This window comes from Budorcas taxicolor, chromosome 16 (genome assembly GCF_023091745.1).
Source record: "Budorcas taxicolor isolate Tak-1 chromosome 16, Takin1.1, whole genome shotgun sequence".
In the NCBI taxonomy this organism is placed as follows: domain Eukaryota; kingdom Metazoa; phylum Chordata; class Mammalia; order Artiodactyla; family Bovidae; genus Budorcas; species Budorcas taxicolor.
In genome coordinates this window covers 38,420,410-38,435,863 of record NC_068925.1, presented here as the reverse complement: position 1 = coordinate 38,435,863, position 15,454 = coordinate 38,420,410, and the positions used below count along the sequence as shown (strand labels likewise).

The window sequence follows — 15,454 nt, the reverse complement described above, 5'->3', positions numbered from 1 at the left end:
CCGTGGTCCTTCAGGTTCATACACATTACGTGGGCTTTTTTATTGATAACTGAGTCTTCTCCAGCACCACAATTTGAAAGCATCAGTTCTCCAGCACTTGGCCTTCTTTATGGTCCAGCTCTCACATCTGTACATGGCTACTAGAAAAAACCATAGCTTTAACTACATGGACTTTTGTTGGCAAAGTGATATCTCTTCTTTTTAATATGCTGTCTAGGTTTGTCAGAGCTTTCCTTCCAAAGAGCAAGCGTGTTTTAATTTCACGGTTGCAGTCACCATCCACAGTGATTTGGGAGGGAGCCCAAGAAAATAAAATCTGTCACTGCTTCCACTTTTTCCCTTTCTATTTGCCATGAAGTGATGGGACCAGATGCCATGATCTTGTTTTTTATTTTTTAATGTTCAGTTTTAAGCCAGCTTTTTCACTCTCTTCTTTCACCCTCAGCAAGAGGCTCTTTAGTTCCTCTACAATTTTGGGCAAAATCATTTAACACAAAGCCTATTTCATAAAGTGTTGAATATATCATGTAATTTATTGAATACTGTACTGAAAGTGAAAAAGAATAGCTGTCTGGGTGCAGAATGGTTGTGTGGCTGATGGAGAGCTGTGGCTGCTGCCATTGCTCAGCATCATGACAGGGTATTACACCACACATCACTAGCCCAGGAAAAGCTCAGATTCAAAGTAACAGTTTCTGCTTAATGCATAGTGCTCTAGTACCACCATGAAGTTGAAAAATTGTAAGTCAAACCACCAGAAGTCAGAGACAGTCTGTACTTTATTCCTTTCTATGGTCAAATAATATTCCATCCTATGGATAGACCCGTTTTCTTGATCCATTCATCATTCCAGTCCCTCTTTGGGCAGCAATAAAATGCTCAGAATGAAAAGTAAATTTCCAAATGCACACATCCACTTGAGCAGACATGTGTTTACTATGATGGGGAGCAGAGCACCAGTGAGTCAGCGCTGAGACCTGACCAGACTCACACCTCAGCCCTGCTTTTGTTCTGAGCTTAATCTCATGGCATGTCCTGTTTTGGTTAATCTCTCCCAAAACCCTCTTACTGTGATCACATTTTTATTGTACTCCCTAACTTCCTTTCCTTGATCTGATTTCCGGTTATGAATATGACCTGTTTATTTGGTTCCAGGTTACTCTGATTTCAGCACATCCCTACCTGATTCTTTTAGCATTTTCTTGCTTTCTTATTTTCTAGAGAAGGTAAGAAAGGCAAATAAACCCTTGCTCTTCCCCTCCTGTCTCTTATCAAAATGATGGGAAGTAGCAGTGGTACCATTCCCTGCACTCTTATGACACAGGCATCTTTCCTGTCCACTTGTTTGAACACACTGGTGTGGTCTTTCCTGCCCAGAATGTCCCTGGTCTGAAGACTTCATGCCTCATGGACTTGATTTGCTCCATACAGTCGGAAAAAGTAGTAAATAAAAAAAGAAGTGGAAGTTGGAACAGAAAAGTAGATGAAAGAATACAAAGGATTGGTGAGAGAACAGCTGCCAGGAGTAAAAGAAAACATACTTTTTAATAAACTTTAGTAACAATAGTGAGGACAAAAGCTTACAAAATCTAAAATCTTTAGGATCATTTGTTTATTTATTAAAGTGTTTGCTGACCATTGGACAGACTTTTCACAGAATCCCTTTGTCCTAACTGATTGTGAAAGTGTTACCTGCTCAGTCGTGTCCAACTGTTTGCAACCCCATAGACTGTAGCCTGCCAGGCTCCTCTGTCCATGGATTTCTCCAGGCAAGAATACTGGAGTAACTTATATTACCATATGTAAAATAGATAGCCAATGGGAATTTGCTGTTCTGTCTCAGGGAACTCAAACAAGTGCTCTGTATCAACCTAGAGAGATGCAATAAGGAAGGAGATTCAAGAGGGAGAGAACATATGTGCACCTATGGCTAATTCATGTTGATGTTTGACTGAAAGCAACAAAATTCTGTAAAGCAGTTATCCTTCAATTAAAAAAGAAAGAAAGAAAGAAAGAAGAACACTGAAGTGGGTTGCCATTTCCTTCTTCAGGGCATCATCCTGACCCAGGGATCAAACCCAGGTCCCCTGCATTGCAGGCAGATTCTTTACCATCCGAGCCACCAGGGAAGCTATTTGTCCTAACAAACCTGCTTCTTCCTCCTTGATTTTGAACTTAGACTGGGGTGGATGTTTGCAAGGAGGAGGGGTATAACTCAGGAGACAAGGCAGCCCTGAGATTCTTAGGGGAGGACTCATGGAGTGCTATGGAGAGGAACGGGGACTTTTTGTTTTAAAGGTAACAGAGCAAATAGTTTTTAACTTGAACTAGAAACACAGCTTTGGAGAGAACTGAGAAACTAGCAGAGAATCATGTGTTACTATTTCTCACCTTAAGTATGTAACAATAACTTAGCACTTTGTCAGGAAATGTGCACATGCTGTATCCCTTCATCTTTCCTGTCAAATGCTTCACAGCTGCTCTTTCAGGTTCTCACATGCCAAGATTGTTACCACATAATAAAGAACTATGAACACAGCTCAGCTAGTAAAGAATCCACCTGCAAAGCAAGTGTTGGATTCCTGGGTCTGGAAGACCCCCGGAGAAGGGATAGGCTACCTACTCCAGTATTCTTGGGCTTCCATGGTGCCTCAGATGGTAAAGAATCTGCCTGCAGTGAGGGAAAGCCGGGTTTGATCCCTGAGTTGGGAAGATCTCCTGGAAGAGGGCATGGTAACCCACTCCAGTATTCTTTCCTGGAGAATCCCCATGGACAGAGGAGCCCGGCAGGCTACAATCCATGGGGTCAGAAAGAGTCGGACTCGACTGAGCGGCTAAGCACAGCACAGAGCACTGTTTTATTAGCTGTAAGACTACAAGAGCTTCCAATCTAAGTTTACATTTCAGTTCCTTATTCCTTTATTAAGTTATCTTTAAAATTACAAAAGTAGTCTATGCTTAGTGAATCACATAAAGTGTTACTCACTCAGTCGTGTCTGGCTATAGCCCACCAGGCTCCTTTGTCCATGGGATTCTCCAGGAAAGAATAGTGGAGTGGGTTGCTATTTTCTTCTCCAGGGGATCTTCCTGACCCAGGGATCAAACCTTGGTCTCCTGCATTACAGGCAGATGCTTTACCATCTGAACAAACAGGGAAGCCCAGTGTATCACATACAGCACACAATAGTCAGGTATATCATGAAAAAAATAATAGTGACTGTTAACAGACTAGTGTCTGTTAACTAGTGCCTGCATAGTTACTGTTAACAGACTAGTGTCTAACTTTCCATTCACCATTCATCCGTAAATGCTTGTTGACAACCTACAATGAATGTTAGATCAATAAACAAAGCAAAGATTATTTCCCTTGTGGAACTCATATTACAGCAGAGGAGAAAGAGATCATTAAAATATAATTGTTTAAAAAGATAGGATGGGGTCTCTCAGGTAAATGAATCAGAGGTTAGGGCTTTGCATCCCAAAGGCCATGGAAAAGCAAGGGTTCAAAGGTGAAAAGGTTTGAACCTTTGGGTTCAGACCCAAAGGTTGAACCGAGGGTTCAATGACAACTTTGGTGAATAAAGCCAGGCCCCCTGGGGTCTGGACCAGCCACAGAACAGCAGTAACAAGATGTAACAATAATGAAATATTTGGCGTGTGGTAGCCCTCAACATGGTTTACCTAGTCTGACCCTCACAGACACAGATAGGTACTACTTTAATCTCTGTTTTGCAGCTGAGAACACAGAGGTTGAGTAAAATGAATTTCCCCAAGAATACTACAGACAGTGAGCAGCAAACGTGTACCCAAACCGAGCTCTGCTAACTTTCAGTTCAGTTCAGTTCAGTCGCTCAGTCGTGTCCAACTCTTTGCGACCCCATGAATCGCAGCACGCCAGGCCTCCCTGTCCATCACCAACTCCCGGAGTTCATTCAGACTCACGTCCATTGAGTCAGTGATGCCATCCATCCATCTCATCCTCTGTCATCCCCTTCTCCTCCTGCCCCCAACCCCTCCCAGCATCAGAGTCTTTTCCAATGAGTCAACTCTTCACATGAGGTGGCCAAAGTACTGGAGTTTCAGCTTCAGCATCAGTCCTTCCAATGAACACCCAGGACTGATCTCCTTTAGAAAGGACTGGTTGGATCTCCTTGCAGTCCAAGGGACTCTCAAGAGTCTTCTCCAACACCACAGTTCAAAAGCATCAATTCTTGGGACCTGCCATATGGGAAGGAAATATATGATGAAGTTGAAAATAGTCTTAAAGCAAAATAGGAAAATAGCTAGAAGGGCTCTGGTCAGAAAGTGATACTGTGATTTTGAAAACAATGCACAGTGACGATTGTAGGGCATGACAGGAGAAAGGCTTGCATATTTCCCAGACGCAGCTCTGAAGGGGGGCCACAGGTGATCGTGCATACTAGACTCTAGTGTCTGGTCCTCAGTTTTGCTGGATTGAAATTGAGAGTTTGGACACCAGCTATTGTTATTATCCATGATCAGAGATTATTTACATTTGTTATATCTCTATGAGGGTTTCTTAGGTGGCACAATGGTAAAGAATTCACCTGTCAATGCAGGAGACACAAGAGAGGCAGTTTCAATCCCTGGGTCGGGAAGATCACCAGAGAAGGAGATAGCAATCCACTCCAGTATTCTTGCCTGTAAAGTTCCATGGATGGGGAAGCCTGGTGTGCTACAGTCCACGGTGTTGCAGAGTCAGAAAGGACTGAGTGACTAAAAAACAAACAACAAACAATAAATCTTTTCCCAACTCTGCGCTCAGTAATGTCATATTGGTACCATGAAGCTCACCATGGTGGGAGTATTTACACTACAGAATTCAGCAAATGCTGCAAATCAGGGCTTTGTGTAACATTTTGCTGAGTGTCTAGACTTAATGAAGTGATGAAGAATGTTAATAACAATACAAATTAAATTTAAAAGTCCTTCTTGACTGTAGATGTTACATTGTGATAGCAATAAGAATTGAGAAAATATTTTACTGTTAAAAGCTATATTGGATTCAGCACAGAAGATAACTCATATCATTGATTAATGAGTGAAGTTCCAACATATGTCTTTGTTGTTTTGTTTGCATTTTAACTGTTACTATAAATGAAAATAGTAACCTCCATTCATATCAGAACTACACTCATTCACCAACTGCAGCCATAGGTTAACCGTGAACACAAGAGTACCGCAAAAATCAATGAAAGCATATTGTGAGAATTGATTGGCCATGTGGAATCTACAATAGAGAATATTATGTGTTTTATTATTACATTTGTAAATTGTGTGCTGTGTATCTTTGATATAATAAACTTTATAAGCTGTTAACCATTTACCAGCACAGCACTGAATAGTGGAGAAAGAATCTTACACAGAGAGGCAGGAGTCTCTAAATTCATTTGTTCAGATACTCTCTTGTGCTATAGCTGTTTTATTCTTTCTTTTTTCTTTGTTTATGTATTAAGTATAACTGAATCATACAATATATCAGGATATTTGCAACCTATGAGAACATGACATCCCTTTATTATCTCCTGTCTGGAACTTTCCAGTGACTCTTCAAAGCTTTATCAGCCAATTTCACAGTTCCACTGGGATATCTAACAGGTTCTGTGAACTTGTTATGGTTTCACCATGCACCCAATTGCTAGAACCAAACCCCAGGCAGCAACCTTGATCCCTTACTTCACTTCCTCTTACCAGCAGATACCATTAACTCTATTAGTGGGCTTACACAACCAAAACAAAATGCCATAGGTGCAGGGGCTTCACCACCAGACATTTACATCCACAGTCACAGTTCTAGTGAGAGCGCTCTTCCTGGCTTGCAGACTATTGCCGCTCACCCTGTCCTAACATGGCAGAGACGGAGAGAGAGGGTAAGCCCTCTGGTGTCTCTTCTTATAAAGGCACTAACCCCATTATGAGGATCGCACCCCCATAACCTCATCTAACCCAAACTATTGGCCAAAGGCCCAATCCCCATTTGGGTTAGGACTTCAATCCGTGAACTAGGGTTTAGGATTTCGACATCTAGATGTGATGGTGGGTGGGGGTGGCGGTACACCATTCATTCCACAGCCCTCTACCGCATAATATGTTTCTGACCACTTAACTCCATCTCTGTTCCTTGTGCTCTAGACCAAGTCACTATCACTCCCCACACAGACTATCCTTAAAGTTGCCTACGCTGTCTCTTTGTTGCCCTTTTCTCTTCTTATGATGGTTCTCCACATAATTGCCAGTGTTTTTAAAACTGTAGACTAAATCGTTACTTTCTTGCATAGAATCCTCAGTTCAGTTCAGTCGCTCCGTCAGGTCCGACTCTTTGCGACCCCATGAATCGAAGCACGCCAGGCCCTCTTCTTATTCCTTAAACACTTCAATTTAGCTCTTGCTTTGGGAACTTTTCCACTGCTGTGTCTGTGCCAGGAATGGTTTACACACTAGTCTTCACATAATTGTCATTCAGTGTTCAGATCAAACATCACCTTTACAAAGAGGCCCTCTTTGGAGGGCATGTCTTGTATCCGCACCCCTCCCCGCCCCCCACCACCACCTGTTACTCTCTATCATATTAGGGGGGCAGTATTGCATGGTGGTTAAGAAAATGAAATCTGTAGGCAAACTACTCAATGCTGTTACCACTGTGTGACTTTGGTCGAGTTACCTAAGCTCTCTGCACATAAGGTTCCTCATGGGAGTTTCCTCATGGGTAAAATAGGATTGATGTACAGCTTCGATGAATTAACACTAAACAGTAACAGTAAATACTCAACATATGTTAGCTGCTATTATTATTTACCTTGTTTCACTTTTTTCAGAGGATTTACCATTATTCAATTATATGCTTATTGTCTCTCTCTCCCCTTATCCCCACCCCACCCCACACCTCCCCTCCAGGATGTGAGGTCTGTAGAAACAGGAAATTTATCTTCTTTTATTTGCCAGGATGTTTCCCCAGTCTCTAGAGCAGAGGTTGGCATATAGTGAGCACTTATAAAGTATATGTTGGCTAACTAAATGAACAGAGAGCAACTGTCAGAAAAGCAAGAGAGTAACCAGAGAATCGTAGAGTCATTTGGCTCATACCCAGCTTTACACACAGTAGTTTGAAACTTATTTGTTGGTGGTGGGGCAGGCACTTCAAAAAACAAAAGTAACATTCCTAGCACCATCACCTCAATCACTTAAAAAGTTTAATTTGGACCCCCTCAAAGAACACACTTTTCTGTAATGACTGTTATCTTCTTTTCTCACTGATTAGCACAGTTCATGGCTCAGAAAGGTGTGTCTTAAATATCTATGGGATACACATAGTTTGTAACATAAGCTTGTAAGTTCTTTAACATTTGTGTAGTGTTTACAGTTTACAAAGCAGGCCAATATTCCTTACAACATGGGTGCACAATGTCTGTGGTTGACTTCAAATTTCTTCTGGACAGTGTAATATTCTTTGTGGTTATTTGGTTTCAGCTATGCCCTAGAAGCGGCAAACATTCTAATAACTATGAATCCGCACTCCAGAAATAGTTAGCTAGCATCATACCAGAAAGGCCACATTCCAGAGATGGAGTTACAAATAATTTAGTCACCTTGATCTCTGATAACACTGGATATTTTGTGAATTATCATAGTGAATGCCAGAAATGGCTTTTTACCAGAAAAAAATAACAGCTTAATAATTATCATGATGAATACTAGAGATGAAATCTCAAAAGAATGCTCTCCATTCCTGATAAATCAGGGTTTAAAAATTCTAGTCCTCAACCTTTGCAGATGCCATCTGAGGCTTCATCCCTGTTGGTTCTGGCTTTCCCACTCATCTGCAAGATTTTCGGTTGCCTGATGCTGACAGTGGAATCCTGCCTCCGCAGCCCTGTGGGTCTGTTTCTCAACTTGGCAGTACAAGCTGGTGGTCAAACCTAACTACAACTGCACCCTCCAATAGTGTGATCACACTACCTACATGTGAATTTTGAGCATTTATATATGGCTAGTTTAAACTGTAAAAGATAGATATCAGATTTTGAAGACAGTACAAAAAATGTAAAGTATCTCATTAATAATTTTTTATATTGGGTGCATGTTGGCTATGTAACCCATGCCCCTGAAGTGGGAAGTCAGAGCCTTAATCACTGGACTGCTAGGGAAGCCCCTCTTTTTACTATTTCAGATATGGCTTCTGGAAAACTTAAAAATATGTTTGTGGCTCAAATTCTATTTTTATAGGGCAGTGCTGACCTGGGACGGACAGCAACACTTTCAGCCAGCTAATAAGACAATTAAATACTAACTGTGCCTACTTTCTAATAAATAGTCATTTCTGAACAAGGGACAAAATTTGGTTTGATATTTGCTTTCACTCACTTAATCTGGTGAAGTAACTGTAGGGTCCTTATCCAAACTGTAATAAGCCAGAAAGAATTTAAAACTTTTAGGTGATTGAATGATTTATGTCAACTGTGAGGTTGTAAAAGTATTACATAGAAGCGATGACTAAGATCATGTGTAAGATAATAAAGAAAATATACTGGGTTTGAGTCAACTAGTTCCAAAAATATTACGTTTACTCACTTTATTTTCACAAGATCCTATTAAGTAGAAACTATCAGTATTAATAATGTGTGTATGCGCGCAAGCCCAGTCGTGTCCAATTCCATCTGATCCCATTGGCCACGGATTTTCCAGGCAAGAATACTGGAGTGGGTTGCTGTTTCCTTCTCCTACGGATCTTCCTGACCCAGGGACCCACAAACACTATTAATAATCCCAATTTCACTCCCCGCTGATTTAAGCGTAACTTCAGATTCTCTATCTGAAAGGGGTTCAACTAGAACCACTTCCACCTCTGCCAGCTTTAACCAGGGATTGTTAGGACTTCGGCTCACGCAGCACAGCCAATCAGAGCTGCGGGGTTAGCCACGTCACTCTCCTAAAAGTCCTCACCAATTTCCAGAGTATGCCTCTTCTCCGTCCCGCCCCTTTTCTAACTGTTAGAGGCCACCAGCGGCCATTTTTGATTCGGGCGGAAATCCAGTTAAGACGTGCAGATGAAAGGCTGAAAATTAAAATCAAGGCTGATTTTCACGTTTAAGTCAGAGTACAAGAGAAGAGACATCTTCACAGACCAGCTAGGAGACTAGGGGCAGAGAGTGAGCCGTGGGCCCGCACTGGCGCCCACACTCAAGATGGCACTGGCCTGAGAAACACCTGCGCGGCCGCTCTGTCTCGGTTCCGGGTACTCTCGCCCTCGTGGTGGCGTTGGAGGGCTGAAGGCCGGCATTCTTTCCGGCTTCCGGACCCGTCTCTATGGTGCCGGAGAGACCAGACTCAGAAGATTGTGGGTGTAGTGGCCAGAGCGTCACGGGGGAGGCGAGGGTGGTTGGTGTCAACACGGGGCGAAGAGGGGACCGGAGCTAAGACCCTTGGCCGCCTCCCCCACCGCCCATCCGCAGGTAACAGGGAGCCGCCGGCTGCGTCCTGCGTCAGTGCGGGCCTGGGCCGCCGGAGAGGGGGCCGGCCCGGGCCGGGAGCGAGGCGGGGGGCGCGCGCCCCGCTCGCGGGTCCGCGCTTGGGGCCCGCGCGGGGGCGAGCTCGGCGCGGCACCGCTGCCGGTTGATCGCTGCTTGCCGCCTCCGCGCAGCCTCTCTGTGCTCAATGCCGGGGCCCCTGCCAATCTGGGCGTCGCGGACGACCCCCGCCCGGTGGGGCGCTGGAAGGGAGCCGCTGAGCCCGGCCTCGCGGGCAGGTGTGGAAGGTGAGCGGCCAGCGAAGCGGAATCGCCGGCCCGGCCTCTAAGCGACCCCGAGGAGTCGCGGTCAGATCCCCGCCGACCTCCAGCCTCCGCTCCCAGGCTGGCCCCCGGAAGGGCGAATGTGCGCGGCGGGGCGGGAAGGTGCCGGGCGCTTGGGGCCGAGCCGCGGGAGCCTGGGTTCGCGCCCGCCCTGGGATGCTGCCTTCATTCTCGATCGGAAACCGGTGCGGGGCCCCAGAGGCCCCGCTGGCTCCTGTCTCTGGGTAGTGCATTTTGTTTAGAATAAAGATGAAACATACATAGGAAACCGTACGAATACTCAGTTGGGTCCTGAATTTTGGAATCCCTGTTACTGTTGTTTTTAAGGACCCGTGCGCATACCCCCAAAACATCCCGTGCCTTAGCTGAAATCACACTAGGTTCTTGAGGTACGCGAAGGCTTCATTATATATTGCTGGACTGAGTTCGTTATAGGGAATGTATACGTGAAACAGATCAAAGCGAAGGGCCTCAAGTAATATTATCACCTGATAACAAAATACCCATCAATACCAGATGTCCTTTGAACTCTTAGTGTAAAACCTTATCGTTGGAACTTCCAATCTGAGGGAGCTAAGATCACGATCATCCCAATTACTTGAGAAGGAGAGCGAGTTCCCTAAAGAACACTCATTTCTTAGTTTAGTGTATGAGTTGCCCAGTAACATAGACAAGGACTTTTAATCCCACAGGTGGCCTAGAAACCTGATGTGCTGCCCAAGGAAGTAAAAGGATGAAGGAAGATAGGTGAACAGCATTTTAAAGAGAAGACGATGATACCTGTACAAGTCAGAAACTACCCAATATTTTATTGTAGTGTCTGTGTGCGCGCGCAGGAGATCAAACGTGTCCAAGTCTGCGACCCCATCGACTAGCCCACCAGGCTCCTTTGACCAGGGAATTTTCCAGAGAAGAATACTGGCGCTTGGAAATGGGTTGACATTTCCTTCTCTAGGGGATCTTGCTGACCCAGAGATGGAGTCTGTGTCTCATGGTCTCCTGCTTTGGCAAGCGAGTTCTTTACCAGCGGAGCCACCAGGTGGTAAATTCTGAAAAATACCTATGCTAATAGAATATCTTTTTCTGCCTTTTTGTGACTTTATCATTTCAAAGTTAAATGATTTGGTGCTTTCCCCTTTAGTCTTCAAAACAAAAAAGAGCATTTTGGAAGTCCAGGTGTTCTTGTTTACCAGTATTACATTTCAGTAACTCCTTTTTAGCTGAATTGTCATTTTTAAAGCATTTTTTATAGCAAGTTTTTGTGCCTCTTAGGATACAGAATTGTGAAGCTATAAATTAAGAATTACTGCTTATAAGACATATACAAATTGCAGTCAACAGCGCATCTTTTTATTTCCCTCCTGATATTTATTTCTCAATAGGGCCTACCTGGTAGCTCAGACCGTATTGAATCTTCCTGCAATGCAGGAGACCGTGTTCTATTCCTGCGTTGGGAAGATCCCCTGGAGAAGGAAATGGCAACCCACTCCAGTATTCTGCCTGGAGAATTCTATGGACAAAGGAACTTGGTGGGCTAAGTCCATGGGCTGGCAAAGAGACACCACTGAGCGATCAACACTAACTAACTTAGGAAGTTTTTATTGAAAGTAGGCTGTAATCCAGCTACTGTAAGCACTGCAGAGTGGTATCAGTAGACTGCTGTCAACATTAATCATGCTTTCAAACTAAGAAAATGTCATCCTTTTTAGTTCTCACAAGGAAGGGGTTCATTCCTTTAAATTTTCAGGTGGTTTTTCTTTAGGTCATGGACCCAAATAAAACCCAGTTTTAACATCTTCCTAGAGCGGTACTTCATGACCTGTGGTTGGTTGGGTCCCCTTTGTTTGTTGAATGCACAGATGTGTGACTGCAGATACGGAGGGTCAGCTGTAAAGTTATTCTCAGGTTTTTGACGAAGAGGGTATGGGTACCCCTAATTTCCTGTGATTTTAAAGGGTCAGCTCTTGTTGAGATACTTTTTAATACTATTTCTTGTTGTCATTTGGGGTATTTGTTTGTTTGTTTGGGGTTTTTTTTTTTTTTTTTGCCTCTGTCGTTCTTCAGTTCAGTTCAGTTGCTCAGTCGTGTCCGACTCTTTGCGACCCCATGAATCACAGCACTCCAGGCCTCCCTGTCCATCACCAACTCCCGGAGTTCACTCAAACTCATGTCCATCAAGTCGGTGATGCCATCCAGCCATCTCATCCTCTGTCATCCCTTTCTCCTCCTGCCCCTAGTCCCTCCCAGCATCAGGGTCTTTTCCAATGAGTCAACTCTTCGCATGAGGTGGCCAAAGTATTGGAGTTTCATTGGTAGGTAGGAGCTCAGTGGATTTGTTACAAAGCCAGCTTAGTTCTTATCCTCAGAAACATTCTTGAGTTTTAAAAAAAACATCAATTTTAGATAACTTTAGCCCTTATACATGTTATTAATCCTTATTCAGGTTTATATGTAGGTCTGTAGCCCTTTGAAAGTCTTTGGTTTTAAACAGTATTACATACTCTGATAACCTAGTAAGTGTTGAATGGAACTTTACCAAAGTGGGGGAAAAAAGTCCCAAGTAGAGGGTCTATGTATAATGATTCTTGGGTTTATATTTACCCAAAGGATGAAGATTTTAAAGTAAATTTTTTAAAGATCCACCTAGAATTTTTGGCTGTTACTTAGAGCTCACAACTTGCTTCCCATGCTGCCAGAGTTAGTAAGAACTCTTTTTATCTTGTATTTTTCAAGTTATGGTAAAGCCAGAACTAAAAACTGACTGCTGTAAACTTTTCAGACATGTGTTGTTTGGCCTATACAGGTTTAAAAATGTTGGAGCCAATGTTGAAAAAATATGGAAATTTCCACATAAATATTCAGGCTTTGGGCTCTTTATTGGTAAATCTTGTGACCTGGCAGTTCTGAAGTGGCAGTTCTGGTTGGAACCTTCTGATGGTGGCTCCCTTCATAGTGTAAACCCAGTCACAGTAGGTGCCTGTGTGCACAGTAAGCCCTTTGCTACTCCACCAATACTGCTGAACCTCTGTGTATTGCCTGTTGTAACCATATGAGTGGTTACAACATTTGTATCCTGGAAAGATATGCTCTTATTGTGGAACAATTGGGAGGTGCAGGCAAATGTGTGTCTGTGTTTGTGACAAACATAGAATGTGAATTCACATACATTCACATTCATGTATGTGAATCATCCATGATCTGACATCCACAACAAACCTGTTAATACTTAACACATCTTTCAAGTGTGTGTGTGTGTGTGTGTGTGTGTGTAGCTATAGCAGTAGAGCACTCATCGCTGTAATCATAATCAAGGTATACTGAATATATCCATTCCCCCCAAAGTTTCCTTGTACCCCGTCGTATTCCTGTCCTCTCCCATGGTTCCTCTAACTCGTCTCACCCCAGGCAACCACTTACCTGTTTCCTGTCCTTAAAGAAAAGTTTGCATTTCCTAGAATCTCACGTCTTTTTAATGTCTGGGATTATACGGTTTTGCTTTTCCCCCCTTTTTAGCATACTTTGGAGAGCAGTCATGGGATTGTATTTTTTCTTTTATTTGTTGTCATTTGTGTTCAGTGAGTTATCTGTGTCTCTTCCCATTATTCTGCTGGTGTTTTATGTTTTCTTGATTTATGCAAGCTTTCCATTTGTTAACATGTTTTCAACATTTTTAGAAACATTTTCCAGTTTGTAGTGTTCTCCATATAATTGTGAGTTGTTTTAGACATCCAGAAGTTTGTCATTTTTGAATGATCAAGTTTTGCAGCACTCTATTCTGTGAGACTGGATCTAAGTGGGTTAGGGAGCCAGAGAGCCCTTGTTCTGTATTGGATCGCTCTTCCTCTGTGGAAGTTGTGCGTGTGCATTGGGGGTTGGGAACGACAGTAACGGCATTTGTCTGTTTAGTAAAGTGCGTTTTTTTCTAGAGCTATTACTTGTTTTTCTGTCAAGCCTTGCAGGTAACTTGCTGAACTTTGACTGTTATTGTTGTCAAATGGCCTAGTTGATGAGGATTGTAGGCAGTGGTAGGAGTTTCTACAGCCGAGTGCCTGGGTCTGGTTACTTGGCTGTCTCTGGCTCACAGCTCAGATACTCAGCGTTTGGAAATGTTCTCTGTTTGCTTTCAGGTCTGCTTGGCTTTGAGAAGGAGCTGCAGCACCCCTGTCTCACCAAATAAGGGATGGGCTCAGAGAACAGCGCTTTGAAGAGCTATGCCCTGAAGGAACCGCCGTTCACCTTACCCTCCGGACTTGCTGTTTACCCCGCTGTATTGCAAGATGGCAAACTCGCGTCAGTTTTTGTGTATAAGAGAGAAAACGAAGATAAGGTTAATAAAGCTGCCAAGGTACCTTCATAGGTGACAACCTAATAGCTAGTACTTTTTACTGTCTTCCTGTTTTCTATTTAAAAAAATCATGAAATTAATAAAGTTCCAAGGAGGTAGGTCATAGTAATATTTTCATTCATGGCCTTTGAAAATACAGTTGTCCTTACTTCATGGGAACGTCACCAGCTTGCATCACGAGGTCAAATACCATAGATAAGCCAAAAGCTTTATGCAACTCAGCATAATAGCTCTTCTCATCATTTTGTATTTTTTTAGTGAGAGAGTTTGGGAAGGGATTTTACATGGCTCACAGAAGATAAAGGGACTTAATTCTAGCTTAGCAAAAATGCTGTAAGTACGGACTACATTTTAATTGATGTGTTGATGATGGGATGGACCTGGAAATTATATATTTTAGGAACGGTAACTGCTGTTTTTTCCTTTCCTGAGGCATTGTGGTGCTCCCGGAAAGAATGTGAAACTGGAATGTGGGATGGGATGCCCCAGAAAGACTGACCTGGGCCCTACTTCTTGCTGAGGGACGCTAGAGCATTAACCTCTAGCAGCTTCAGTTTTATTGTTATGAAGAAGTTCCTCCCACTTCAGGCCTCCTAACTGCTGCTCCTGTGAAGAGCGCCAGTGAGCTAGCAAGCTGGCTGACCTGCTGTCAGGGCATCCTGGGCTGTCATTAGAAAAAATGACTATCTTGGAATATAATTCAAGAAAATAGCCCTAAGTATCTTTTCAGATTAGAGAAAAGGAAAGTATTAGCTGATATTTCTTTGGCTAGTTAGCCATTTCCTTGGGTGTTCAGGCATTGAGATTATCTTCAGGAAGGTTCTAAAAAGGAAAGCCCTTTCAGGTTGATTCATTATCTTTATTTTGTTAGACGTTATGATCTGTATTACCTTGAGTCTCTTTGTACTAACAATAAGAATGAAACATTGATATATATTTCATAAGTGTTAGTTGCTCAGTGTTTGACTCTTTGTGACCCGATGGACTGTAGCCCATCAGGTTCCTCTGTCCATGGAATTCTTCTGGCAAGAATACTGGAGTGGGTTGCCATTTCTCCAGGGGATCTTCCTGACTCAGGGATCAAACCTGGGTGTCCAGAACTGCAGGGAGATTCTTTATTGTCTGAGCCACCAGGGAAGCCCTGTATTTCATGCTGCTGCTGCTAAGTTGCTTCAGTCGTGTCCGACTCTGTGCGACCCCATAGATGGCAGCCCACCAGGCTCCCCCATCCCTAGGATTCTCCAGGCAAGAATACTGGAATGGGTTGCCATTTCCTTCTCCAATGCATGAAAGTGAAAAGT

At 43.3% G+C, this 15,454-nt stretch overlaps 1 protein-coding gene across 3 annotated transcripts in view; it reads left to right on the top strand.

Annotated features, from left to right (window-relative positions):
* The first annotated feature begins 9,328 nt into the window (after positions 1-9,328).
* SCYL3 (SCY1 like pseudokinase 3) overlaps positions 9,329-15,454 on the top strand; it is a 41,760-nt gene continuing 35,634 nt past the window's right edge. For all 3 annotated transcript variants that reach the window (XM_052653425.1, XM_052653424.1, XM_052653426.1), the window contains exons 1-2: positions 9,329-9,470; positions 13,936-14,153. In XM_052653425.1, the coding sequence (XP_052509385.1) occupies positions 13,989-14,153 (165 nt within the window). In that variant the 5' untranslated portion in view covers positions 9,329-9,470; positions 13,936-13,988. The remainder of the gene's footprint in view (positions 9,471-13,935; positions 14,154-15,454) is intronic.